At 35.6% G+C, this 25,184-nt stretch overlaps 1 protein-coding gene across 4 annotated transcripts in view; it reads left to right on the top strand.

Annotated features, from left to right (window-relative positions):
• The window catches only part of PTPN3 (protein tyrosine phosphatase non-receptor type 3), a 158,928-nt gene that overhangs the window by 77,372 nt on the left and 56,372 nt on the right, over positions 1 to 25,184 (top strand). For 3 of the 4 annotated variants that reach the window (XM_058824036.1, XM_058824115.1, XM_058824274.1), the window contains exons 3-10: positions 1,911 to 2,018; positions 2,158 to 2,215; positions 3,241 to 3,319; positions 4,681 to 4,725; positions 5,644 to 5,696; positions 14,451 to 14,571; positions 18,312 to 18,399; positions 23,090 to 23,178. In XM_058824036.1, the coding sequence (XP_058680019.1) occupies positions 1,911 to 2,018; positions 2,158 to 2,215; positions 3,241 to 3,319; positions 4,681 to 4,725; positions 5,644 to 5,696; positions 14,451 to 14,571; positions 18,312 to 18,399; positions 23,090 to 23,178 (641 nt within the window). The remainder of the gene's footprint in view (positions 1 to 1,910; positions 2,019 to 2,157; positions 2,216 to 3,240; positions 3,320 to 4,680; positions 4,726 to 5,643; positions 5,697 to 14,450; positions 14,572 to 18,311; positions 18,400 to 23,089; positions 23,179 to 25,184) is intronic. The other variant, XM_058824192.1, reaches the window with a different exon arrangement.

Below are 25,184 nucleotides of genomic sequence, written 5' to 3'. Positions count from 1 at the left end.
CTGACAGCTGCATGGTGCCATGGCTTTGTGTGAATAGGAATGCACATTTGCATGGTCCTTACCTGTGACTGGCAGTTCAGTTTCTAAGCTGGATGTTAGGCCTATGCTGTTTCAGAAAAAAGTGGGATTTGATCAATGCTGTGGTTTGACTATGGCAGCAGCCTGTTTGAAAGGTGGGAGTGGGAATGTGCAGCTGGGTTAAAAGGAGGGTGTGGGAGTGGGAATGTGCAGATGGGTTAAAAGGAGGGTGCAAAGCTGCTGCTCTCAGTGGTCACACAGCCTTTATAGGCCTGTGGGGACTCACATTTATTGTGAGATCTCAACTGTTTTCTCTGAAAGTTAGGTAAGCTGGAGAGGAAAAGGTAGTTTCAACATCTGGGTGTTGCCTACATTGTTTTCTCCACATGTGACTTTACTCCAGAAAAATGGGCACAGCTTTTCATGGGAAGCCAACAGCCAGATATGGTAAAGCTGAACATTCAAGTCACAAATGAGCTCCTAGGACTTCTGCTCTAGCAGTAGAAAATGTTGGATAATCCTCCACAATAAGATGGGCCAACTGGGTGTCCATTGCTTGAAATTTTGTTTTTCTTTTCCCATCTCCTTAATAGGAAGAATGCCCCTATGAAATAAGGAAAGACTATGAAATATGATGAGATTTAAAGTACTCAATCATAATAGTGTTGTACCCTATTAAAAATCATAAAAATCTGTCTTCTGAACAGGCCTTACTGGGCTGCTCTATTATAAAAAAAAACGTTTAAGCAAAGAATTGAATTGGCTTATAAGTGAACACTTACATACTGAGCAAGACTGGGGCCAGCCACAATAATGTGGCTTATACTTTGTCCTTTGTTTCAAGATTATTTTCAAAAAATCAAGACTTTCTCTTAAGGAATTGGAGCGTAATAAAACCAGAGCTGAATTTTTAAGAAATTTGTTCAAGAATAAACTGCTTGTCTTTTGCAGTTTTCAAATAGTTTTCCTCTGAGTTTTTGTTTGTTTGGGTTGGGGTTTTTAATGTGTGCAGATTATTTCTGCTTTTCAGAGAGACATTTGGAAAAATCTTGACTTAAAACGTATTACTTATTAGCATATTTAGGATTGCTGTCTTGTTGAGGGGGTTTGTTTTTTTGATTCAGTGTTTGATGGCTTTTTAAAGTAGAATTGGTTCATAATGTTCTGTGCCAGAAGTTTGTTAATCTGCTTTCCACAATGCCATGGCATGGAGATTCTTTTTTTTGTTTGGGGGAAATTATACCAGCCTTAGACTTCTGATCTCTGCTGCCTGTTTGATACTGTGTTGTGCCAGTTCTTCTGTGATTCCTGTCACGGGGGACATCTGGGCACAAAATGGGGTGGCTGAATGGCAGCTGAGCATGTGGACACAGAGGGCCAGGTGAGAGTGCAGGCTGATTTATGGCATCTCATGGCTGGATCACAGGATCCCCTCCTTTTTTTTCCCCATCCTGGGGTATACTTACTTTGCCTTTTATTAGCTGATGTGGAAGCACAGCATGCTGCTTTGTGGTGACAGCAGGGGCCAGAGCAGCCCCGTGTGTCTGCAAGCCATCCCTGCAGGCTGCCACTCCAGGCAAGGCCATGGCTCCCACTGTGGGCAAGGGAGAGGTGACCTGCTTGCAATTAATTTGCTGCACTCACATCAAGGGCTGGAATAAATATCTGTTCATTTTAGGAAATTTGATGTGCCTTAAGTATTTTGGAAAGAAACCCAAACCTTTATCAGAGTAAAGTTCTTACTGCTGAAAACCTTTGAATTGATGAATTAGCAGCTATTTTATTCCTGAGTTATATTAGGAAAAAACCCAAAACTAAATGAGCTTCAATTAATTGTATCTTAAAATGTGTAAGTGTTGCAGATTCCACTTATAAACTTTTCTTATTTTCAGAAACAAGACACTGGACAGATTTTGTTGGATATGACCTATAACCAGCTGGGTGTGACAGAGAAGGAATATTTTGGTTTACAGCAAAACGAGACTTCTGTAGATTCACCTGTAAGTATAGTAAATAATAAATGTGTGTGCATGTATATGTGTGTGTAAATATATACACATGTATTTATGCAGACATATTCATGCACACACGTGCACATAAACAGTATTTATTTGTAACTATTTTTAATCCATCTAATAGTTTTTCATTTCACAGCGATGGCTTGAACCAAGCAAACCTATTAGAAAACAGTTAAAAGGTAAGACTTATTTTTACTATCTTGATTGTAACTTTGCAGTTCTGTTTTTCTACATTCTTATGGCTAGAACAAATGCATACTGTCCAAATGGTAGATTTTGCTTCAAGAGCAAGTCTTGTGTCTTCCAGTCTTTTCAACAGATTCTTCTACTTCTCCTTACTCCTACCTGAGAGGAAATAAGACTTGTTAGATCATTAACTTTGATGCTATAATAGCAGCTAAACCTGGTTTCTGAGCAGTTTTAGACATGCTTAGATGGCCATGAAAGCAGTAGTCATATTGTGGTGCCAGTGAATTCCTCCTGAGAGGGAAGCAAAGGAAGAGGAGTTTTGATTGAGGGAGGAATAGCCAGTTTTGTGCATAGGTTCTGAGAATTGCTTATCTCACATACAATAGGAAACCCCAAATTTATGCATTCTTGTTAAAAAAAAACTAACCAAAAAAACCAATGCCACACACTTCCAGGTGCATCTGTTGTTCTAGTATGTCTTGTTTTATGCAGCTTTGGGTAACACAGAATGCCTGCCAAGAGGGACAGGCCAGCCAGCATAACCCTGGCCAGAGAGCAGCTTAGGAGTGGCACTGAGTGGCACTGTCCCAGTTTGGGCTGTGACACTTGAGATATGTTTTTCAGCACTCTCATTTCTACGTTGTGCTACAGATCATGCATTTTTATTTCAATTCATATACAAAAGTAGCATGTTGGACTGCTGTAATTTAATGTGTTTGTATGTTAGATAGAACTGAGCATTATCCCAACTGAGATACCTTAAATATATTTAGTGCTTTTCTCTCTTCTAATACTTAGGAGGCAAAGGAAGGTCAGTAATGCCTTTTATGTAGCATATGCAAAGTACTTTCATTTAAAGTGTTACTGCATTTGAGAGTATCTTCTTCTCAAAGTTGCTGTTTGGGCATCAGGAGAGACTTTGCATAGTTTCTTTGAGTTTCATGCATGAGATTTCTATGTGGTTTTTCATGTAGTTTTAAACGAAATACTGATTTGCTCTTCTAAAATATTGCAGGAGGTTTTCCCTGCACGCTTCATTTTCGTGTAAGGTTTTTTATACCTGATCCTAACACACTTCAGCAAGAACAAACCAGGTAATTTCTATTTGCCTTCATGAACTAAGAATGTGTCTTACCCATGTCTGCAGCTTGGCAAATTATGCTTTATTACATGGGTAACTTTCTATTACTCTTGGTATTGAATGCATTTGGAATGGAGAGCTTGATGCCATGCTCAAATGAGTAGTTTCTGATATACACAGCTCACAACTCTGAGGTACAGCTGGAGTGTAAGTTAGTACAAAGATGTCGATGTTAAAAGTACATTTATTTGTGTCTTGAATTTTTTTTTCTTGGGTCTGCATGCCCTAGGTCTATCTATCTTAGAAGTTTTGTATCAACATTGAGTCAGTTTTGAACATGTGTAGTAGATTTAGTGCTGAGGGTGTGGGAGGGTGGGGTTTATTTTTTTTGGTGAAGAACTGATAACAGTTCTTGTTTTCTAGTTTGCCCATTACTTGTAACATGCAAATATGTATAATGCTTCAGTTTACAATAGACTTCTGAAGTTTTATTTTTAAACCTATCTTTGAGTTTTTGGGGTGGTGAGGTGCATGAATTGTAAGCAATTTGCAATTAATTTGTCACAAGGTTTTAATTGAATACTTGTTTTGTTCAGTGCCTGTAATTTGGAGTTTAGAATTTGAAGGCACGTGTTAATCTGGCCATTAATCTGGCATTTCTGTAGCACTTTCATTGCTTATTAATTTCAGTGACTTGGGAATATAAGTAGTACAACATGTGAAATTATATTTCTTGTAGAAAATTTAGCTTTTGATTGTTTTGGTATTTGTTAATTATGCACTTTTAAGCTGTTCTGCAGTTTAAAACTGAAATTATTTTAAGATCTGCTCTTTAAAGTTCTTCACATGCCCACTCTTCAGTATCACTATAAACTAACATTGTCAAACCCTCTAATAAGAGGAAGACTGAACTGCTCTTGGGGAATTCTTTAAGAGCTTTTTTGTCAGCATATGCTGCTAGAGAAATGTCTCATCCTCCACTGAGTAGCTCCAAGATAGACTCTCACAGTCAGCCTTGATTGAGATTTGGGGTGTTTTGCCTTTTTTTTTTTTTTTTTTTAATTTGCATTCCAAATGAGTATTCCAGGGAGAAAAAGAGCCCAGTTCAGTGGTGATTTGGTTTTTGTAGAGTCAATTGCAACATTACTACTGTGGCTTTGGAGCTGCAGTAGAAACTGCCAAAGATCCTTAAAAATGTTGTGAGAGTAAGTGGGTGTATGATTGCATATTTGTAAATGCCACTAATATTTGTTCATCTGTTTGTATAGCTTGCTGGGAAATTTAATTAAGTAAAACTAATATATGTAGCTATTTAAATCATACAATTTAAAAATAAATGCACATTTGTTTCTTTTCCAAAAAAATATTTTCTAGGCATTTATTCTTTCTGCAGTTGAAGATTGATATTGCAGAGGGAAGGTAATAAGACAAATCTTCACTTTCTCTATAATTCTTTTTTAAAATAAAATTAAAAAGCCTTTGACTTGAGGGTATTGTTGCTGTAAAATTATCCCAGTTATCCCATAAATATGGCTTGTGAAACATTGCTTTAAAGGAAAATCATGTTGCTAGGAAATGTTACAAATTTTCTCATAGCTCACTTATTAAGAATGGTTTAGAAGTCTGTTGTAAATGAGCTGTAGGAGATGCTGTGTGTCAACAGGCTCAACATCAGCCACAGAAATATTTATGCAAGGCTTGGTGTGCCAGGCATGGAATTCCAAACCTGGGGACCCAATACCTAGTGCAGTAATCAGGAATAGTAACGGGCAGTTCATGCTATTGTTTCTCATTTCAGGGTTATATTACCTGTATGGTGGGCATATACCCAGTGGTTTATTTGGCTGTGATTTCTATGTGTTTGTATATTTAAAAAAAGTAACAAGGAAAACATGGTCCTAGTATTTGCTGCCAAATGTCAGTTGCCTACCGGTGTTGGGTTTTTTTCTTTTATAGAGTCAGTTTTGGTCATAAGATCAGAGCTGTCTTTGTACTTGTCATTTGGGTATTTTAATGTTTGTGTCTCATTTTAAATACACCAGAATATACCTATTAAAGTAATGTCCAGAGCCTCATAAAAATATTTTCTCCTTTTTCTTTCCTGACTAAGCATCCAGCAAGAGCTTGAGCTTGTCCTTTTCTGATTAGTTCCTTCCATTCACTTAAAGGGCTGTTTAATATCTTGTACTGTGCTTTAACTATCAAACTTAGTAAGAAAAAATCAGATACTCTTTTGAAGATAAATTAGTCTTCACATACTGAACTAATTGTGAGACAGTTTCAATAAGACAAACATACAGCCGATGTTTAAATAAAATTATTTCCTCTCCTTTCCAGGTTGTCATGCCCCATTAATTCTGCTGTTGTCCTAGCATCATATGCAGTACAATGTAAGTACTAATCAACCATTATTTTGTTAATAAATTTATTTGACTAACTACTTTCTTGGCTCTTTGGCACTGAAAAGTCAGGAAAGATTTCTTTCCTTATCTATTTGTGCAGAGTATTCAGTATGCAGGTGAAGGTTATTAGAGCAGCCTCCAGTGGCAGTCTAAATAGAAAAAGAATGATTTTAGGCCTGTAAAAAAAAAAGTTGATACAAGAATAATGTTGCTATTTATGTGTTATTCTGACTGCTGAAAAAAAGTCAGGTTTGCATTGTCAGTGGAAACAAAACTGTGAAACTTACTGTGTGTTTTAATAGCTACGAGACAGCATTCCAAGGGAATAAGTGGTCATCTAGAGAACAGATAAGAGGAAGGTAAACTCACAATTAAGAAACTACAGTGTTCTTACACAATGTTTGTTTCATGGAATTTGGTTTCTTAGCTATGTAAAACTGGCCCTTTGCAACACATTTAAGGTGACTTTACATATAAGAACTTACATCCTTCTCATCTGCCTTCAGCTAGCAAAAAATTTTCAAATGATGATACTAGAAAACATCTTGTATGGGAAAACCAAACTGGAGTCTGACAATGCCTCACAAGCATCCTCAACAGATAGTGGAAAACAGCTGGAGGAAGACCTTTCTCATTAAACAAATAAAGAAAAAAAAACAGGTTGGGGGTTTAGTGGAGTTTGAATATTTGTTAAAATAGTCAGGGGAAAATAAGCGAGAATAGTTGTGTAACTGTTAGACTGAATCTCATTTCTTTTATGGAAAGGCTAACAAGGCCCACAGAAACAATTGAGGTATTTTTTGTTTGAAATAAGAACCAAGCTAAAATAATTAAAGTGGTTTTCAAAGAGGAATGTGATAAACTCTTATCTGTTGAAACCCTAAGAGTCTTTGAAACATTTGCTTTTATGTTAAAGCATATCATATGTTGCACCCTTTTATAAAATGAAACTGTAATGAGATTCAAGCTTCAGTAAGAACAGTTGAAATTTTCCAAATTTCCCATAGTCCCAGTTTTGGTGCCAAATGAAATGCATCCTGCTCTGGTGTTTCTGAGGCCCAGTAAGGGCACTTGAAGGCTGAAACACTCTGCACCATTAGGATTGCTAAATGAATTGGTGATCCAATTGTGCTAAAGCTCAAAAATGAAGAATGCAAAGGTTTTATTGAAAGGGAAAGTAATCATGCTATATGTAGTGTACCCCAAATCCCCAAGCTGTTCCTGCTTCCCCTTCAGTTTTACGACTGTTCCCTTTTTAGTACTTAGGCTAGGATACCTACTAACACAGTTATCTGTGCTAAAGGAGAATGATAGAATGATGGTGAAGATTGTCAAAGGATGCTAGTGTGTTTTAATAATTTCTTTCATGCTGTGTTCTGGATTTTCCATTGAGCTATTTATCTCTTTTTTCTAACTTCTGATAGTGCTGCTTTTACCAGGTGGTGGGGATTTTTTTTTTATTTCTTAATTTTAATCAAAAAGCCACCTCACAGAAAACCCCAAACCCAAAAGTAACTATTTTTTGCTATCTGTTTTCCTTTCTGTTGCAGTATGTGTGATACTGATATTTATTCTCTGCATTGGTAGGGAATGAAATGTTTAATAGAAAGACATATTCCCTTAATTTTTTTGTTTTTTGCTTTTATCTGAAGATCATGGCATAGGAAAGACATTTTTGAAATCAAGGGTTTCAGTCTCCTTACTGAGTCATGTTAGCTGTGATTCCTGTCAATAGAAATTGTTTTAAGTAGTTTTCTATTAGCATTTTAATTTCTAATCTGACTTAGTAAGGAAAGCTGAAATTCTTGGTATGAGGTAGCTGCTTGTAAGAAATCCATTGTCTGAGGTTGCCATGAATCAGCTCTACCAGAGCTATTTACTCCCACTTCTTGGTGGCTTTCAGGCTGCTCTCTCCTTCTGTAGCTTCCCTTGTATGCAGAAGGGGAAATCTTTGTTGTCTGATAACCTTGTGGGTTGTTTATTTAAAAGGTGTAGCAGTTGTTGCTGACGGGAGGGCTGAAGCAGATCTCTTTCACAGTGTATGAAGTCTGGTGTTTGATATTTCTGCTTTTGCTTCTTAACTAAAGTTCTTCCATGTGCTGGTTGTATGGTTGGCCTTCAGAGGCTTTGTCTGAGTTTTGCAAGGGGACAGTTTTTGGTGATATCTGCTGAGATGCTGCTTCTCTGTAGTGCCCTGTGCTCAGGCATTTGGTTCTGAAATAAAGCTCTGACGTGTCCCTCTGCCCTGCTGCAGCACACCCTGCCTTGCCTGGTGGGGCTGAGTTACAGGGGAATGCAAGTGGGTGTGAATACTGTGTCTGAAGAACATGTGACTGAACCTGATTACGAACATACTTGAGGCACTTCAAGAATAAGTTGTTAGTGTATTATCAGGAATGTGCTTTGTGATGAAACAGTCAGTGGATTTTGAATTTTTTTTTTTTTTTAGAGAAGAACTTGTTAAGGTGCATTTCAAATAATTTTATCATTGTGAAGTTGGAAGGATACACTCATACTGAAAAAAAATTGATAAATCATGTGATTTTAGTAGTGTAAAATGGGAAGGTTGTACTGTCTATAAACCCAAATAAGGAAACCTATACAGTACGACTATTCTTTTTTAAAATTTCAAATGGTGATTTAGCACCACTTGTTTTCTATCACTTCATGTAGCAAATTGCCATTTCCAGGCCATTGTTTAAATGTCCAGCTACTGGTATGTAAGAAACCCCCATGGGTTTTGTGAGAATATGCTCTTATGTTAATAAATCCACTGCTGACTTGGGACTTGAATCTAAAGCACAGCAATAAAGCCAGACAAGAAGTAATGAATGCTTCTAAGCTTGTTTTCTCCTGAGCATCAGTTGCTCTTCTCTCCTGTGGTACTGCTCCTCTCAGCCCTGCTTTGAGACCCAGGGATCATCTCTAGCACACTGCAGTCTGTCTCTGGGACTTTGTTCAGCAAGGGGTTACCTGGCTGCTAGGGCTTCCAGTGGATCTCTTCTAGGGAAAGGGAGGCTGGTGACGATGAGGAGTCAAGGAAAGGTGAACTCAGTGTGAAAGTCTCTCAGGAACTGGGAATAAGAGTGTTAGAATTTTGGGAATGCCAGAAGATTGATGTCCCTGAGATAGAGGTGGGCTGCAAGATTCAGAGAAACATCAACAGCACGGTGAGGCCTGACTCTTTCTTCTGACTTGCCATCATTTTACCTCACTTTATAAAAATTATGTTGACCCCTCAGACTTCCTAGTTTTTGGAAACCTCTCTCTTTTAATGGTTAGCATTTGGGGATTTTTCTGTGTGTGCTCCCTACCCATGCTTTCTTCAAGTGAAATAGTGTTCATAAGGACATCTCATAGAAGCTGAGAGACTTACTTACAGATCATCCATGTTTCTGCTTCTTTCCAGGGCATCTTTAACCCTTGTGTCTTAAAATCAGACTGGATTAGCAGAGAGAACTTTGAGCTGAATTGCCAGGATTAGAAATTACTTACTAGGTGTGTTGGGTAGTCTGAGGATTGTGTGCATGTCACATCTGTTCTTCTGAAGCCTGCATCAGTGCAGTTCAGCCAGAGGTACCTTTTATCCTCTCTTACAGTACCTGTCATCAGCAGTGCCAGTGTTATCTGTGTGATGGTGATGAAACTCCCAATACAAGAATCAGCTTAGAGAGATTAATTGAAAAACCCATTTTCTTCCATATAGTTCACTGAATTCTAGATTGCTGCTCCTGAGCTTGCTGGCATCTCTGTACAACAGATCATCTAAGTGTCCTGATTGTTTATATACAGCAACTTTCCAGCTCTTTTGTGCTGGTTTTCACTAATTATATTTTGCACTTGTGTTACGCAATACAGAAGCCACTTCAGGAGATCATTGCTTCAAATATTGTTTGTGATGGTCTTCCATTAAGCCACAAATAATTTTTGAACTGTAACACTTTAAAACAAGATATAGTCCCCAGAGTGGAGAATCCCAGATTGGGATACTGGCCAGTGCTGTAGCTGAGGGAGCTGACTTTCTGCAGTGCCTGCAGATTTGATACTACTGTTCTTCTGTATTTTGAGTTGGATGAACCTATTAAATGTTTTTGTGTAACATAACTAAAAAGGGGGAAAGAGGAGTTTCCCAAGGTCAAGATCCATGTAATACAGAATTACACTCACGGTAACAGCTTCAAGTTGCACCAGGGAAGGTTTAGGTTCTGTCTTAGGAGCAATTTCTTCACCAAAAGGATTGTCAGCCTTTGGAAGAGGCTGTCCAGGTAAGTGGTGAAGACATCATTCCAGAAGGTATTTAAAAAATGTATAGATGTGGCACAGAGGAATATGGTTTAGGGTGGGCTTGGCAGTGCTGGATTAAGGGTTGGACTCAATGATCTTAGAGGTCTTGTCCAACCCAAATGACTTTGTGATTCTCAAATGAGTAGTGATGAATGCTGAGAAACAGCATACATGGCAGAGGGTCAGATGCATTAGTTTGGTAAAGCCTCACAATGTTTTGGGAGTACTGGTAACTATTCCTGTAAGTCTTTTATCCTACTGCCTCCTCAAAATGAATGCTTTTTGTACTTTGGATTATACTTTTCTTTTCTCAATAGTTTTTTTTTGATTGTGTCTGTATGGTTTCTGAAGTACATGTTGTATTTGAGATGCAGAAACAGCAACTCACTATAATTTATATTTTCTAATTTGTTTCTTCCTTTTCCTTGTGACTATTGTTTTGTGTTGTTGTTTGACTGTGTCTGGGTTTTGAGCTGCTGATTTTTATTTTTTAGTTCTTTTAATAAAAGGCATTACAATGACTGGCTCATTTTTCATTCTGGAGTGCTAAATAACTTGGAGACTACCATTGTGCATGCATAGTTTTCTCTATTTTTCCTCTACAAATGTTCCTTTGTTTTTATTAATGCCTAATTTCTCATTCTGGCCAGCTGTTGTAAGTGGTCATAAGCAGCTATTTACAGTCATGCCTAGGCTGAACATTTTGTAAGGGCACTTGAGTGTGAAGCATTATTTCCTCTTACAAAACAAATTAGTTTTAACTCACATGATAGCTAGTTCTACTTGTCCTGTAGGGACATCACAATTTCTTAAGGACTGAGTGGGTTAGTGTTCGTGTTCGCATCCTTATTTGGATACAGGTTCCACTTGTTGAAATACGTTTCCTTCTCTCAACTTCTGAGGGTTTTGGTCCTTTTAAAAATTTCTCTCTGAAAACCATTTTCAACATGGTGTCATTTTGTGCATTCCAATGTACCTTTTTAGTCTGTGTTTAGTAAGCATCTGCATTTTTATATTGGTTCTTTGAAACTAACTTCTGCTGTAGCAGATTATTTTTTGATTCCTGAAACATTTTAACACTTGAATAATTTTTAGTTACTCTTCAGAAACAGTTTATACTAGGAAGTTCATCTTTCTTCTGTTCTCTTTTTGTGCCAAGAAGCAATCACTTAAAATTTCTAAACTGATTAAACTGTATAGATTAAGATATTTTCTTTTTGTACCTCAATGTTCATATGAAGATAAATTAATCATTAGCTTTTAATACACATTTCACCCTCATCTCAAGAATGTGAGTCATTATTACTGTCCTGATTTGGAGGCCAGTCATAAGATCCTAACTATGTTTTAATCCTGGACTGCAGTTTTATACGTGAGAGGTTTTACAATTTATATGCAAGACTCTTCCTGTGGTTTGTTTATTCTTTTGCCCTGTGAACCTGATCTTTATATGTAGTTATCCTTTTTTTAAAACAGGCAACTCAATTCAATTTTGTGCTTTATTCATTTGATCTAAAATATTAAAATTGCTATAAATTTACAAATTTAATATGAACCTGCTTGATTCTTTTCTGATACACTTCCTAGATGTATAGAAATTTGAAATTACCCACTTTGTAAAGACTAGCTTTTGTAGGCATTTCTTTGGGTAAATTTGTCCAAATGATCTATAACTGATTTCTCATCATGGTTAGCTGATGAGCCATTCATACATTTCCCTTCTTGTATCTGAAGTTAATTGAAATGCCCATGTGCAGAAATAGGTTCCAGTGCTGTTACTTCGTATGCAATTCTTTTTCTTATTATTTACAAGCAAAGTCTGTAGAATTGGAGAACAATGTCATCTGCACCTTGAAGGATATCTGAACAAATTACTTTTGAAAAAAGCATGAAGGATATATGGCTTACAGATCCTATGTTCTGTAAACATAGATGATCTCAAGACTTGTGTTTCAAGCACTTATAAGCTCTTACTTTATTGAAAGTTTGTAGAACTAGTGTTTTGGCATGGCTACTTGGATATTGAACTCTTCTTTTACTAGAAATTAAAAATAAATATCCTGTTTTTACTGAATATGTCCTTCTAAATTAATGGTTCATCACATTCCTTCATTTAAAGCTTTTCATATTAGATATATAGGTCTAAAATACAATATTCTGATATTCAAATATCAGGGGTTTGTTTGTTTTTTCACTCATCCTTGCTTTCACTTTCTCTCACTTTGCTTTATATTGTTTGCCAGTTATAATAAATTAAAGAGCAACAGTGGTCTAGAATGGGGAAAGGTTAAAATGTTATTATTTTTATACTCTAACTTTATCTTCATTGAGTTAGTATCTGCTGTCTCATGATCAGAGCAGAAACTATGTCAGGAGAAACTCAGATTAGAAATAGGTCTTTAATTTTTTCTGCCCTTCTTTTCTCTTCTGGAGAAAATCAGTAAAGAGATAGAAGCATCATGGGTTATTATTCTTGCCGGCATCTTGATATGTCCGAACTTTTTTTCCTGCTTGGATAATTAAATTTTACACAAGATCATTAGTGTTACAAGATGTTTCTCTTCTACTGTAGCAGCTGGCTAGGGAGTTGGAGAAGCTAAATTGCTCCCCTTGTTGGCATGGCCTCAGGTAGCTAGTAGCAAGAGGAAAAAAATCCAGTGGCCTATTTAGAAGATCAGAAAGAAGACTAATTCATAATGTGTGGAGGAATAACAGTTGCCCCTTTTAGAGAAGGTAATATTACAGTAACAATATCTTTTCCTATTGCAAAGAAAATTGAAGTAGAAAACGACGTTATCGTATTTCTGGCAGTCTGGTCTTTTCCCGTTGGCAAGATTGGAATTCAAACTGGCTGCAGTAAATCTTAAAGATGTAGATTGTTTCGTAGAAAATATGGGTTGTGTTAATGACTAGCAAAGGAAGGGATCCTCAATCAACTACTGTAATTGGGAAATTGTGGGTTTTATTTTACAGTGCTATTACCATACTACTTATTTCTAAAAGTTTCAAATTTTCACTTTTATTGTTGTTGCCTTAGACTTAGCATTGTTAGGCTTGGATTTTTGTCAGTATATAGATATTCCTAAAAACCATTTCAGTTTCTTATGATACTTCTGCATCATCTGTCTTGTTTGATTTCGTGGTTTTTTGTTTTGGTTTGTTTTTATTCATTCTTGTTTTTTTGTTCTTATTCAGATAAATTTTCCGGTAATGTTCAAATACATGTTTTGACTCTCCTGGAAAATATGTAGTACTTTGCCTGCCACTTGCTAATTAATTTAAAGTTTAGGCTACCTTTTAAAAGAAAGAACTTAGTATGCAAGACTTTCTGCATTTAAAGTAAATCAGATTCTCTTTATCATTCCCTTTTTTATTTAAATATGTCTTTCTATGCAGACAATTAAGTGTGCAACTATATTGGCTTTTGACTGCATTTCCCTGGGAATTGTATTGTATCATTGCAGTTCCATTTTCTTGAACATATAAATCATGCAATTGGAATATATGTATGTGGGAAATATTAGTTATCCCCTGCATTACACATCCTACATAATTACTATGTGTAAATTATTTCTGATGTGCCTCTTATGCCCCTCAACTTGAATCACTTAAATAGCTCTGCTGTACTTTTTAAAAAATTTTCTGGAAAATAGTGTTAATATTATTGATAGTATATCCTAAAAGTGTGCTCTTGAACTTTGATTTAGTTGAGGAGCGTTTGATGCTGAATTGTTTGCAGTCTATCAGTTACTTTCATTTGTATTAATTTGCAAATCATACCAATAACTTCTGAGAAACTTTAAGGCTTTGTAATCACTATTCCATACTCCTTATGAAAAAGGAGGTTAGTACAGGTTGTAGTTATTTACTTTTTGTAGCAGCTTGGTAATGTTATATGTCAATCAGCAGGTATTTCACACTTTCTGTTAAGTAATTCACAGCTGAATTTCTAGGACGGTGTCACAGTTGGTAGAAGAGCAAATTTCACCTGAATTTGGGAAGACTGGATGCTTTGTAAATGACAGATCTTGTTGAAAACTTCTAATATGTTCTAGTCAAGTAAAAGTGTCAAACTGATTTCATTTGCCATCTCTTACTGAAGCAATTTGGTGTTCTCTGATGTTACAGTGCAGCACGTGTGTGTCAGCACAGCACATGACATCTGTCTGGTGCTGTTACTGGTTGTGATGCAAAAGTGAGGCTACATAAGTAACTAAATAAAGTACTGAGTCATTCAGTGCCTGAGATTATAGCCATGGTAAGTGTATTTTGAAAAAAATCGTACCTCGCTGAGGTCATACAGTTCCCAATGTTCAACACTTCTTGTCTGTTGGGAAATAATTGGTAATTTCTGCATTTTCCCATAAGTGTATGCGTTTTAATGAGAAGGAATTTCTTCTAAAGAAAAATCCAATTAACTATGAAAACTTTGTATATGTGTTTCTTGTTTCTTAACAGCACAACTTGGAGACTATAATGCTTCAGTGCATTGCTCAGGATATCTTTCAAATTACAACTTCATACCAGAGCAGAACAAAGATTTTCTTACCAAAGTAGAAACACTACATGAGCAACACAGGTAATGTGAACTTTTAGTTCTCTCTCACCTCTTGAGCTTTTGAAGAAAAAAAAAAAGATGTCAAAAGGAAGATTCGATTTCTTAGCAGTTTCATTACAACAGCCAGTTGTATTTTATGTAGCTGTTAAATGAAATACTCGGGTTTATCATAGAGATGCTAGTTTAATTATATTCAGAGTATGATGCTAATGTATTGAAACATTTAAATAAATTTCTAGTTATAACCTCCAGGAGATTAGTTAGCCTTAAATATTATTGAAGTCAACAATCTAGAACACTATACTAGATGTTTGAGGAGTTTGCTGCATGAAGAACATTTGATCATTTTTCAAATTCTACAGATTTTTTTTGTCTATATATGTGGGAATAAACTCCAAGAAATGCCATAGCCATAAACCACTTCAATTAACTTTGTGCTTTCACTCCTCTCTCCTGAGTGTAATACAAAGACTGCAACAGATTATTCCAGTCAGTGCACTGCTAATTATTTTTTCTGACCCTGCTGATTTGTCTCTTGTAAGACTGCAGCTTTGGAATTAGTGGTGTTGATCAGATACTTGCAAGCGGAATGCAAATACACCAATCTAAGAAATTGTCCGTGAGCAAATGAAATCCAAATCTCTGTAGACTTGTTTTCTCTGTCTGTATCTTAACTGCAGCAGAGCTAATTCCCTGCTCTCTTAGTTTCTTTGATTTATACCCTGAAATATTTCCATTTTCATGTCTTCCTAGTGTCCCTCAGCTGCCTTTTTCTCGTCTTTCAATACTCTTATTTTTTCCTCTGGTTTCTTTACTGCTAGTGGGTGTAGTGAGTAGTTTCGAACTTCACGTGTGGTCCCTAGGCATCCAGAGCAGTCCTTGTCATTTATGCAGCAAAAGAAGATAACCACTGAACTCTAAACTCCAGCTGTCCTTTCTGTTGGAGATACTAATCTGGGCTGCTTTCCAAACAGTTCATGTTCAAGCACGCAATAGCTGATGCTTCTTTCTACTCCTTCCAAATTAATTTGCAGTTTCCAGTAGGCTCAGTAGTTTTTTGAGGGGAAGTTTTTAGACAGGAATGAATAAACCTGCTTGTCTTTTGGAAGCAGTCACCTTGGAGACCAGTGAGGGCAAGTTTCTGAAAAGTCTTGGATTGGCTGGGTTGAGCTCAGGTATTTAGTGCTGTGGTAGCAAGAGATATAAAACTGCAGAGGAAAGATCAGAAGTTAGCATTGGTCCAGACTAAGGTGTGGTGGGGTCTGTTGGAAAGACTCCTTTCTTCTCTGTGTCCTTTCAGTGATATCAGTGCTTTCATTGAGTGTCTTTGGGGTGAAGAAGCCTTGATGGTTGAGAAGTTTAACATCTGTATTAAAATTAACAGAGGTGTTGGTAATTGAAGGTCTGAATAAAAATACTGAGTAAATTGAACTTGAAATTTTTTTTTTTAATTATTTCAACACATCTTTAGAAACTTAGTTCTTAAGGCCAATTTACTTCAGAGTGCGAGGAAAGGCAGACAAATTGTTGTATATCCTGGCAGTATTTCTTGCATACTCCTTTGGCATTCCCGTGTCGCAGACATGAATTTGACTAGATCAGTGCCAAGAGCATACTTGACAAGAATGGTTCTGGTGTTCACCAGAGCTGCTAGGAAGGAAAGATGGAAAGGAAGAATTCATTTTTTTACCTTTGAGAGAACGTTGTTCCTTTGGAATGAAATTTCTGCTAATCTGGATTAAAAAATATTGCTGTAAACCGTATAGGTTATCTGTAAGTTATTATAGCTTTGAAATTGGTATTCTTATATTACAGGGTTTCAAAGCCAACCCTATAAACATCTATCCTTTTTTCATTCTTTAGTGTCTGTGCTTTGGGAAACTTTCACAAAGGAAAATAAAAAGGCCTGAATTGCTGAAATACTGATGTGAGAAGTTATGTTGTCTTGTTATGTGCTGTAACTCAGTGCAGAGTTTTTGTTACCTTGATCTTATGTTGCTTTTCAAAATCTGAGGAAGTATTCCCTGAACAAGTCCATGTCACACTGTTCAGTGGATAGTATGTAGCTGTTAAGAAAGCAGCTATTGTCATGTTGAATTTTTATAGCATCAGAAATTTTCCTTTTATGTTCATCCCTAAGTCCATAGGGGGATTTTTCTGTATATAGTTTGTTCTAATGTGGTTTTCCTGTTGTGTTTTGCTTAGTAACATAAGCAGCCCGAGATCTTAGGATGCAGATATTGTCCAAATTTGTAAGGTTTTGATAGTGCTTGCTAGATCCAGCCATCAGTTTGGTGAGAAGGATGCATTTGAAACTAAATAGGATTCTTATATTCCACATGAGGTTCACTAGTCCTTGGGTATCAACAACTACAAAAATTGGAACATCAAGACCAGTTTCCTCTTGCCTGTTTATCTCACTGAATAATTACCATCTGCTTAGGGACCTGATGGTTTCATTTCACCTCTAATTGAGTAGGAGGGTGTAACAACAATGAGTAAAAAACCTAAGTCTGGTCTGAGATACTTTTTGGCCCTTCAAGACACAAGGCATGACTGGTCTGGTGTAGATGGAGTACACAAACTGAGAATTAAAATTTGCAGGCATATCTTGTTAGTGTGCAGCACACCTTCTGAACAAAGTACTTGATCAAAATATTTAAAAATTACAGTGATGTAGCCTTGAAAACATATTCAGCATCCTTTTATATAATAAAATGGCCATTTCACATTGGTTTGCTTCTATAATTTTCTGACAGAGTGAAAGATACAGAGTCTACTAAAGTTTTTCAGAATTAAGCTGACAATAGTCAGTATACCTGTAGATCTGAGAAACCAGTTAACTCAGTATTGTGACAAACAGTAGTTTCCTTCATCTTTACTCTTTTTTCTTGATATTATGCCATCCTCAAGCCATGCTGACCATGGCTTTCCAGTTCAAGGTAGCTTTGAGTTTTCTGCAGCATGATGTAAGATTTCCTAGAGTGGCAGTTTCAGGGCATTGTATTTGGATGGCTTTGCATTTAACAAGAGGGATATTAATTGGAAGTAATAGAGACTGGAGTTCTTAACGTAACTCATTATTATGTCAACTTTGTGCAGGTTGTACCTAAATTGCATTTGATTATGTGATTTTATGCATGTTGTTTTGGAAGCTTACCTAGCAAAGAGTTGGTTTTACCTGTATTTATAGAAGCTTTCTTGAAGACAAGAAGGTCAAATATTTTTATGATTTTAATGTCTTAGCTGCAGGAGAAAAAATATTTTAGGACTTAGAGATTTTGGGTAAATCAGATGGCTATTCCTTGGTGAGTTTCATAACTAACTTTTAGTCTGTTCTCTCCCCTTTATTTTATTAGTGCATTCATGCTTCTTATCTTTCTTCTACATGACTTCTTTCTGAGAGACTATGAAATGCACAATATTTACAGATACTGCTTCTTCTTAAAAAGTCAGATTTTATAGGGGAATTGTTTCCTCATCCCTCTGAACATGACAGATAACAAAAAGATTTTTCTAAAAATAGCTGGTCCTGAGTGGCTAAGGTAATAAAATCACACATAATTCACTTAATTTTTTGAGAGTACTTTAGCAGGGCATTCACCAGTAAAGAAATTGTGGCACTACTTAGTGTGGGGTTATTTCTGAGACACTTGTCTTCAGCATTCTTCTGGTTTTATGCATTTGGAATAAATATGATACAATATCTTTTATTTTTGACTTGTCTGTGGTTCATATTTATTATTTTTCCCTTCTTCTAGTGGCCTCAAGCAATCTGAAGCAGAGTCCTGCTATATAAATATAGCAAGAACACTTGAATTCTATGGAGTGGAATTGCACAGTGGTAGAGTATGTTTACATTGTAATTTTTCCCTTGGAAAGTAAATTTATATGCTTTTTTTTTTTTTGCATAAATTGATAGTAAAAAAAAGTAATACTTAAACACTGACTTTATCATATATTATTTTTAAGGAAAGCTGGGTAATTTTTCAATAACTTATGTGTGACATAGGTGCTAGAATTTCAACCACATAAGCTAGAGCTCCTCAAAAGTGTAGAAAGAATTTTTAAGATAAACTATTTAATTACTGCAATATATTTTACTTAATAATTTTACAAAGGTTTCTGAGTGTCTTAGCATGAAAGAAAATGAAATGGTCTGTTTAGTGCTATTAGTTGGCAGGTGTTTTAAGAGTTTAATTTCTCTGAATTTCTAGCACTAATTTCTTAAGTGTTAAGAATATAGAGGGTTTTTCTTGTTTAAATTCCTGTATTCCAGGCTAAATCTAAATATTTAACAGTGTGAGCGATGACCAGTAAAACTATATTTGAACTCTTTTAGATACAGGGTGTTCATTGATAAGAAACATGTCTTAATATTTCACTGTCTACTGCAATTTAATTTTTTGACTACACTATTCATCTGAAGTGAATCCCCAAAATGCTTTTTTATTTGTATCCTAGTGTACAAGTTACTATTAAGCACCTTTTGTACTTCTGTGTAGTAGTAAATTGTTTTTGTATACGACTTGCAGTGTAAAAACCAAAGGAAGTGTACTACAGATAATTGATTTTGTAGATGAAGATGACTTCTAGTTTTCCTAACATTTTTTGAGGTTTGTTAATAATCCTGACACGAAGAGTTAGCATGAAAAATTGATAAATTTCTTTAATGATGAGGAAGGAATAGAATGAGTAATTTGCTTCCTTTAGCATATTTTCTTCTTGTTTTTCTTTATGCTGCCACAAATGAGTGTTGCATTGAGTTTGTAGAAATTCCTAAAATACTATGAAGCCACTATAATTACATTTATGTTAATGAAATACAGTGATCAAAAGGTAGACACATAATAATGGATAAAAGTAGAAAGAAAAGGAAATTGTTAAATCTGACTTTGTATAGTCTGTCCATTAGGTCATCTATCATCTTTCTACTTTATTGAAGAAGCTCTTAGTGTTACACTTAAGATCACTATATGCACTTAACTTGATTGGATATTTTCCTTTTAACTTCTATTATAGCCTAGTATTTTGATAAGTCAGCTTGAGTGCTAAGACTTTCCACACTAGACTGTGACCATTCTCTTAATATTGACAGGATGTTGTTTCTGAAAGCTCTTCCAATTTCCATTATCCTTCCTGAGCTGCAGGCCACTGAACTGCATGCAGGGTGTCAGTAGTGGTTTTACCAGTGCCAGCAGTGATAATAGACTGGATTCAGACATTTTTAGCTAAATGAAATTTCACTGCAGACGATTTTGCTACTGTTTCCATTCAAAATAATAGTTTTATCAAAATTCATTTTTTTTAAGGATGAAATATTTGAAGTGATCTGGTTTTTCTAGCCATTGAACTAGACATCTAGATGTTTAGAAGCTGCCAGGAAGGAAATAGAACCCAAACCAAAAAATATCATGCCGCTTTTCAAATTGAGTTTCAATATCATTTGAATGTTGATCTTCATTCTTCCTCTCCCTTCCTTATCTTGGAGTAGGTAATGGAAAAAGAAAAGTACAGAGAAGGATAACAATCATGAATGTTTAAAGGAAAAGCCTTCTGTAGCAGGTGAACAGCGTGGAGACTGTGAATAGCCAACAAGATCTTCAGTGTACCCAAAAAGAGACAGGTTTAAGTCAAGGAACTTTTCCCACAATGCTGCAGTTGAACTATAAGGGTTACTTCTGATTTAATGGATGCTCAAGGTGAAATAGCTATCAGGAGCCGTCAGGCAGTCACTGGAGTCCATTAAACATAAAAGGAGCTTCTAAACCAGGAAATCCTCTACCTGTAAATGACCTGAAGCTGAGAAGGGAAGTCATTAGTCAGGGTGTAGTTGGTTGTCTCTGAAGTTTTGTCCTTCCAAAACATCAGTTGCAAGTCCCTGTTTGGATTGAATGCCATGAGGCAAACCTCTCAACCAACATGAGAAGAAGTTTACAGTGAAGGTTTATAAGCTGCTTCTTCAGAGGCTATTATGTCCTGCCCCTGCTCTGGCAGGGATGTTTGCACTGTCTCCTGATATTCCCCCCCCCCCCCACTACTGCTTTTAAATCATCCTTCCAATTTTGTCACATCCCAGTGCCTTGACAGATTTAGCAGGGGCTAATTAAACTGTGTCTCTGTGAAAGGCTTTATCTCTGTGGATTCTGATGATTTTGTTCCTCTTAGATTGTGGATGGCAGAAGAACCAGGTAACACTTGGCTTTTATACTAATGGCCCAAATAAGTTGGTGCTCCTGTACTGGTGGTTGAGAGTGGGATACTTTTGGATGATGTTTCTTGACAAGCAGATGGATATATAGCTTCCTTATTTTTTTTTTTTATGATACAAAGCTAAATATTTAATATAAGTGTAAGCCTTTTTTTAGCAACTTATTAAACACACAACTTCATTCTGAGCTCAGTTTTCATCTGCAAACACTTCTGCTTTTTTTCTGATGAAAAATCTGAACTGCTAAAATATTAAAATATGCGATAGTATTCGGAGACTCAAGAGAGTGAATTCAATATCTTAAAACTATATTGATATTTCTTGAATTTCTAATCTCCTTTTCACTCTGGACCACTATCCCCTCTGCTCAATAATTAATCTGCTGTTAACTTATCCTTCATTTCAAGATAAGAAATTTTTTGAATCAATATTATTTCCCTATCTACAAAAATCAAAATGGTAATTGTAAATTAAATCAAATATGAATCAATACTTCACTACCTAGATGCCTGGCATGACAATTTTTTGCAACTTTTCTTTACAACTTTTTATTATTATCTTCTTCTTCAGGTTACCTGTTTTTTAATAAAAATATGCATGCTATTTCTTTCTTATGCAATTTAACAGCATGTTTTGAAAGTGAAATAACTGTACATCAGTATCATTTTTTGTTAAAGAGACCCTCTCTTTTTGCTATTCCAGCATCTTGTTTTTGTGTTTCTTAGGCCTAATACAAGAGAATTCATAATAACAAATAACATGGGAGCTTAGTGGTTTGGGCTGGTGCAGAGGAGGGTAAGGAATGAACTTTGTTCTGACAAAGCTTCTGGAGAAAATAGAGTAGTTTAGCCTAATTAATCCGCATCAAGTGTTTTAGATAATCCTTTGTTTCTACTTAATCATGTCGATTCTGAGGTTTTACTTTAAAAGCTGTTTTTTCTTCACAGTATTGATTTTTAAAAGCAGAAAGCTAGAGTGAGCTAGAAGTGCTAATAATACAATTTTCTACCCTGCTTTAGGGTGGCCGTATCATGGCAGAAACAACTAAACTGTAGGCACTTAATCTCCTGAATACCTCAGTGTTTTTCCCAAGTATTAAAATACAGGGATGTCACTTCTGGATTCCTGTGTTATGGTTTGCAAATTAGGTTGGACTTCACTCATTCATGGGGCTGTAACACACTTCTGTTCAACTGTTTTTAAAGGATTTATTGTAGACTTTCTAGACTTTCCACAGTATTGCCAGAGCACATGCTACCTGTTCTATTTTCCCGTACCTTACTAATATAAAGAACTTGGGATTGGACATGGAGGAAAGCCATATATTAATTGAGCCCAGAGTACCATCTAGAGGAGCAACTGTGCTACTGAAGGCTTTAAGAGAATCTGCTACCATTGGCTGTCCTTTAAAAACAATCTGAAACTGCTTTTGAGTCAAACCTGATATTTGAAACAATGGATTCTACTTACATGTGGATTTATGTATGCATTTAGGTCTGTTTGGAAATCCGTGTAATGACACATTAGTGTGTATTGATCATAAGAACTGGGAAGCCAAGATTTATAACTTCTTTAACATCAGTCTGCGTTTACGTTCAAAATGACCATCCAACATCCTCCTTTCTGCCTTCTTGTTTTTGTTGTTGTTTTTTATTTTTGTTGTTTTTTTTTTTTTTTTAATCTCAAATGTTTGCTTATATGTTTTCTCTTGAGTATCTCAGTACCTAGAAAGGATTGTAAAATTCTGATTTTTTTTCCCCAGTTGCATGTGTTAAGCTAATGCATAGCTTTTGGTTTAGTTAATAATGGATTTAATTTATTATATGAAATGTTCATGTACGTGTGTATTTTTCCAACATATTCTGATATGTGAAATGATGTCATTTCCTGTGCAGTCTTTCTTGGTAAGAGCTTTTAGGAAAAAGTAAGGAATTATTTCCCCTCCTTTTTTTAACAGCATGGAATCAGGCAATTTTTGTTCAGGTCCCAAAATTCTGTGACATTTACCTGACTAATCTTAAAAAGTATTTCAACTTCTTTCCTGAAATAATAAGGTTAGACTTGCAAATTTACTCTTGATGCAGACCTAAGGAACATCCAGGATAGTAGGATGAACGTTACAACTTTTATGAATGAATAATATTTAGAATGTGTAATAGATAACATCAAAGGAAGGAGATACGCAAAAATCAAAACTCAAAAATGTAATTGATTTTATTCCTGAAGTGTAGCAATTTAGGTATAGAAAGCTTGAAAATTAATTTATTAGTAGATAAATGTGAATGACACAAACTGCATCTGTGTTCTTATAGTATTTTTCTTTTTTAGGATCTCCATAATCTAGATCTTATGATTGGGATTGCATCCAGTGGAATTGCTGTATATAGAAAACTCATCTGTACAAGCTTCTATCCCTGGTAAATTCCTGTATTGTAAAGAAATATGTCCAGTTTTTTCAATCTTATGTCCATTTGCTTTCACGTTTTTTCCAAAGAAGCCTACAATACACATATTTGTTCTTTATGGAATATTGTATTATTTTCTTGTGCTTAGATAAAAACAAAAACTTGCCTAGGCAAGTTTTTAAGACTTTTGAAGTCCTTGCACTGTGTGAAGTCTTGATCTTGATCTTGATTAATTTACGTACAGGTATGAGTAGATTATTAGGAGGACCTTGTGGTCTTAGAGATTTGCTGCTGTTGTGCCCAATAATATGTCTCTTTAAAAACAAATTAATCAGTATTGCTGTTAAAGTTCAGCCCCTAATTCAGTCTGAATTAAGTTCAGTCTGAACTTTTTAATGTGGCATTCAGCAAGAAGACACTTCTTGGAGTAGAAATGTAAAACGAGGTTTTTAGAGTTTCAGATTTTCAGGAAGTAAAATAATATAATTTAGACATTTTTAAATGTCATCAAATATGGTATATAACATTAACAAGCAGGTGAGAGACTTTCACATTATTCTCTGATACATAAAACATTTAAATGCATGATTGTGCTGTAGAAACTAATCTCTGCAAAGAAATAATGTGCACAGGAACTCTGATATGAATGACATGAGAAATTAAATAAGCTATAATTTTTTTAAAGTGCTTTTGGGCTTTATTAGTTATATCATACTAAAATTATAACCTGAATAAGAAATCATATGGAGGTCAGGCATTTCCTTATGGTTTTTGGATTGGATCAGAAAGAAATTTTTTCCAGTCTTTCTTTTTTAAACTAAGTATGAACTTTTTTTTTTAATGCCTAATAAAACTATAGCTTTGTCATGTTATATATGAGTTCTTTGAATTTGTAACAATTGTCCTGGATAACTTTTTCAGTAAGATAGTACAGTGTTCTTAATCATGACAGAAAAATGCATTCCAGTGGGTTATACTTGCTTTTTGGCCCTTAATTATAAAAAAAACAAAAGCTCCCTAGCTGTATTTTTTAAATACTAGTGTCATCCCATTATTTCATTTATGAACCCAACCAAACAGATATTTCCTATAGAAAAGCAATAAAATCAGTCTCAATTTAAATTCTAGGGGGAAAATATACTGCATGGTGTCTGGATTTTTTTTTCTTTGCTGTGAGTTGCATTTCAATTTCCTGGGATATACTGCAATCATCCTGGGTAAATGCATGTCAATAATAATGCTCTCATGCAGCAGCATAGTGAAAACTTGTATTTTCCCATTTCTAATGCACATTGAAGCATAAAAGACATGTCTTTCATCTTTGTGCCTTGAGTGCTGCTCCTTCATACATCAGCCTCTCAGCTTCTTTCAACTGCTGCAGGTTTTAAAAACTGCCTGCTGCAGGCACATTTTCTGTCTTCTGCCAGTCTTGTTCTGCCAACTTAGTTGACCTAAGTAATATATGAATTGATAATAGTTGTTTCTGAAAATCATAGAGTAATGGCATTTTAAAATCTGTGACTATGAATTTTTTCAAGGAAGAGAAAAATAGTTTGTAGCACACAGGACAGGAGGAATCTACAACTTCCTGTGCTACTTTTACTCCTGAAGAGCACAGAGGAATAAAACACAGATGCTAAAACATTTTTCACAAAAACCTGTTCTCATTTACAGAAAAAAAATGAGGGAAGTAAAACCCACAGATTTTTCAGTTCAAATAATTCCCACTCTAAAATATGAGATTTAGGCAGTAATATTTTCATCTGCCAGCTCATGCAGTTGTTCCAAGCTTTCCTACTTTCTTGCTTTCTCTCTGCCTCTCTCTAAAAATTTAATTTCATCTTGAAAGCAAAAGCTCCCTTCACAGGGGCTAACTTTTGATATTTTATTCCTGGCATCTTGCATGAGTTAATCATAATTCTTTGTGCAGGAATGGTGTCCATTCCCTGATCCCACCAAAACAAGCAAACATTGAAAATCACCAGAGTGGAGTTGCTTGGGATGTGTTTGTAGTATAG

This window comes from Ammospiza caudacuta, chromosome 1 (genome assembly GCF_027887145.1).
Source record: "Ammospiza caudacuta isolate bAmmCau1 chromosome 1, bAmmCau1.pri, whole genome shotgun sequence".
Taxonomy (NCBI): domain Eukaryota; kingdom Metazoa; phylum Chordata; class Aves; order Passeriformes; family Passerellidae; genus Ammospiza; species Ammospiza caudacuta.
The sequence above is the reverse complement of the archived record's forward strand: the minus strand, read 5'-3'. Positions and strand labels throughout refer to the sequence as shown.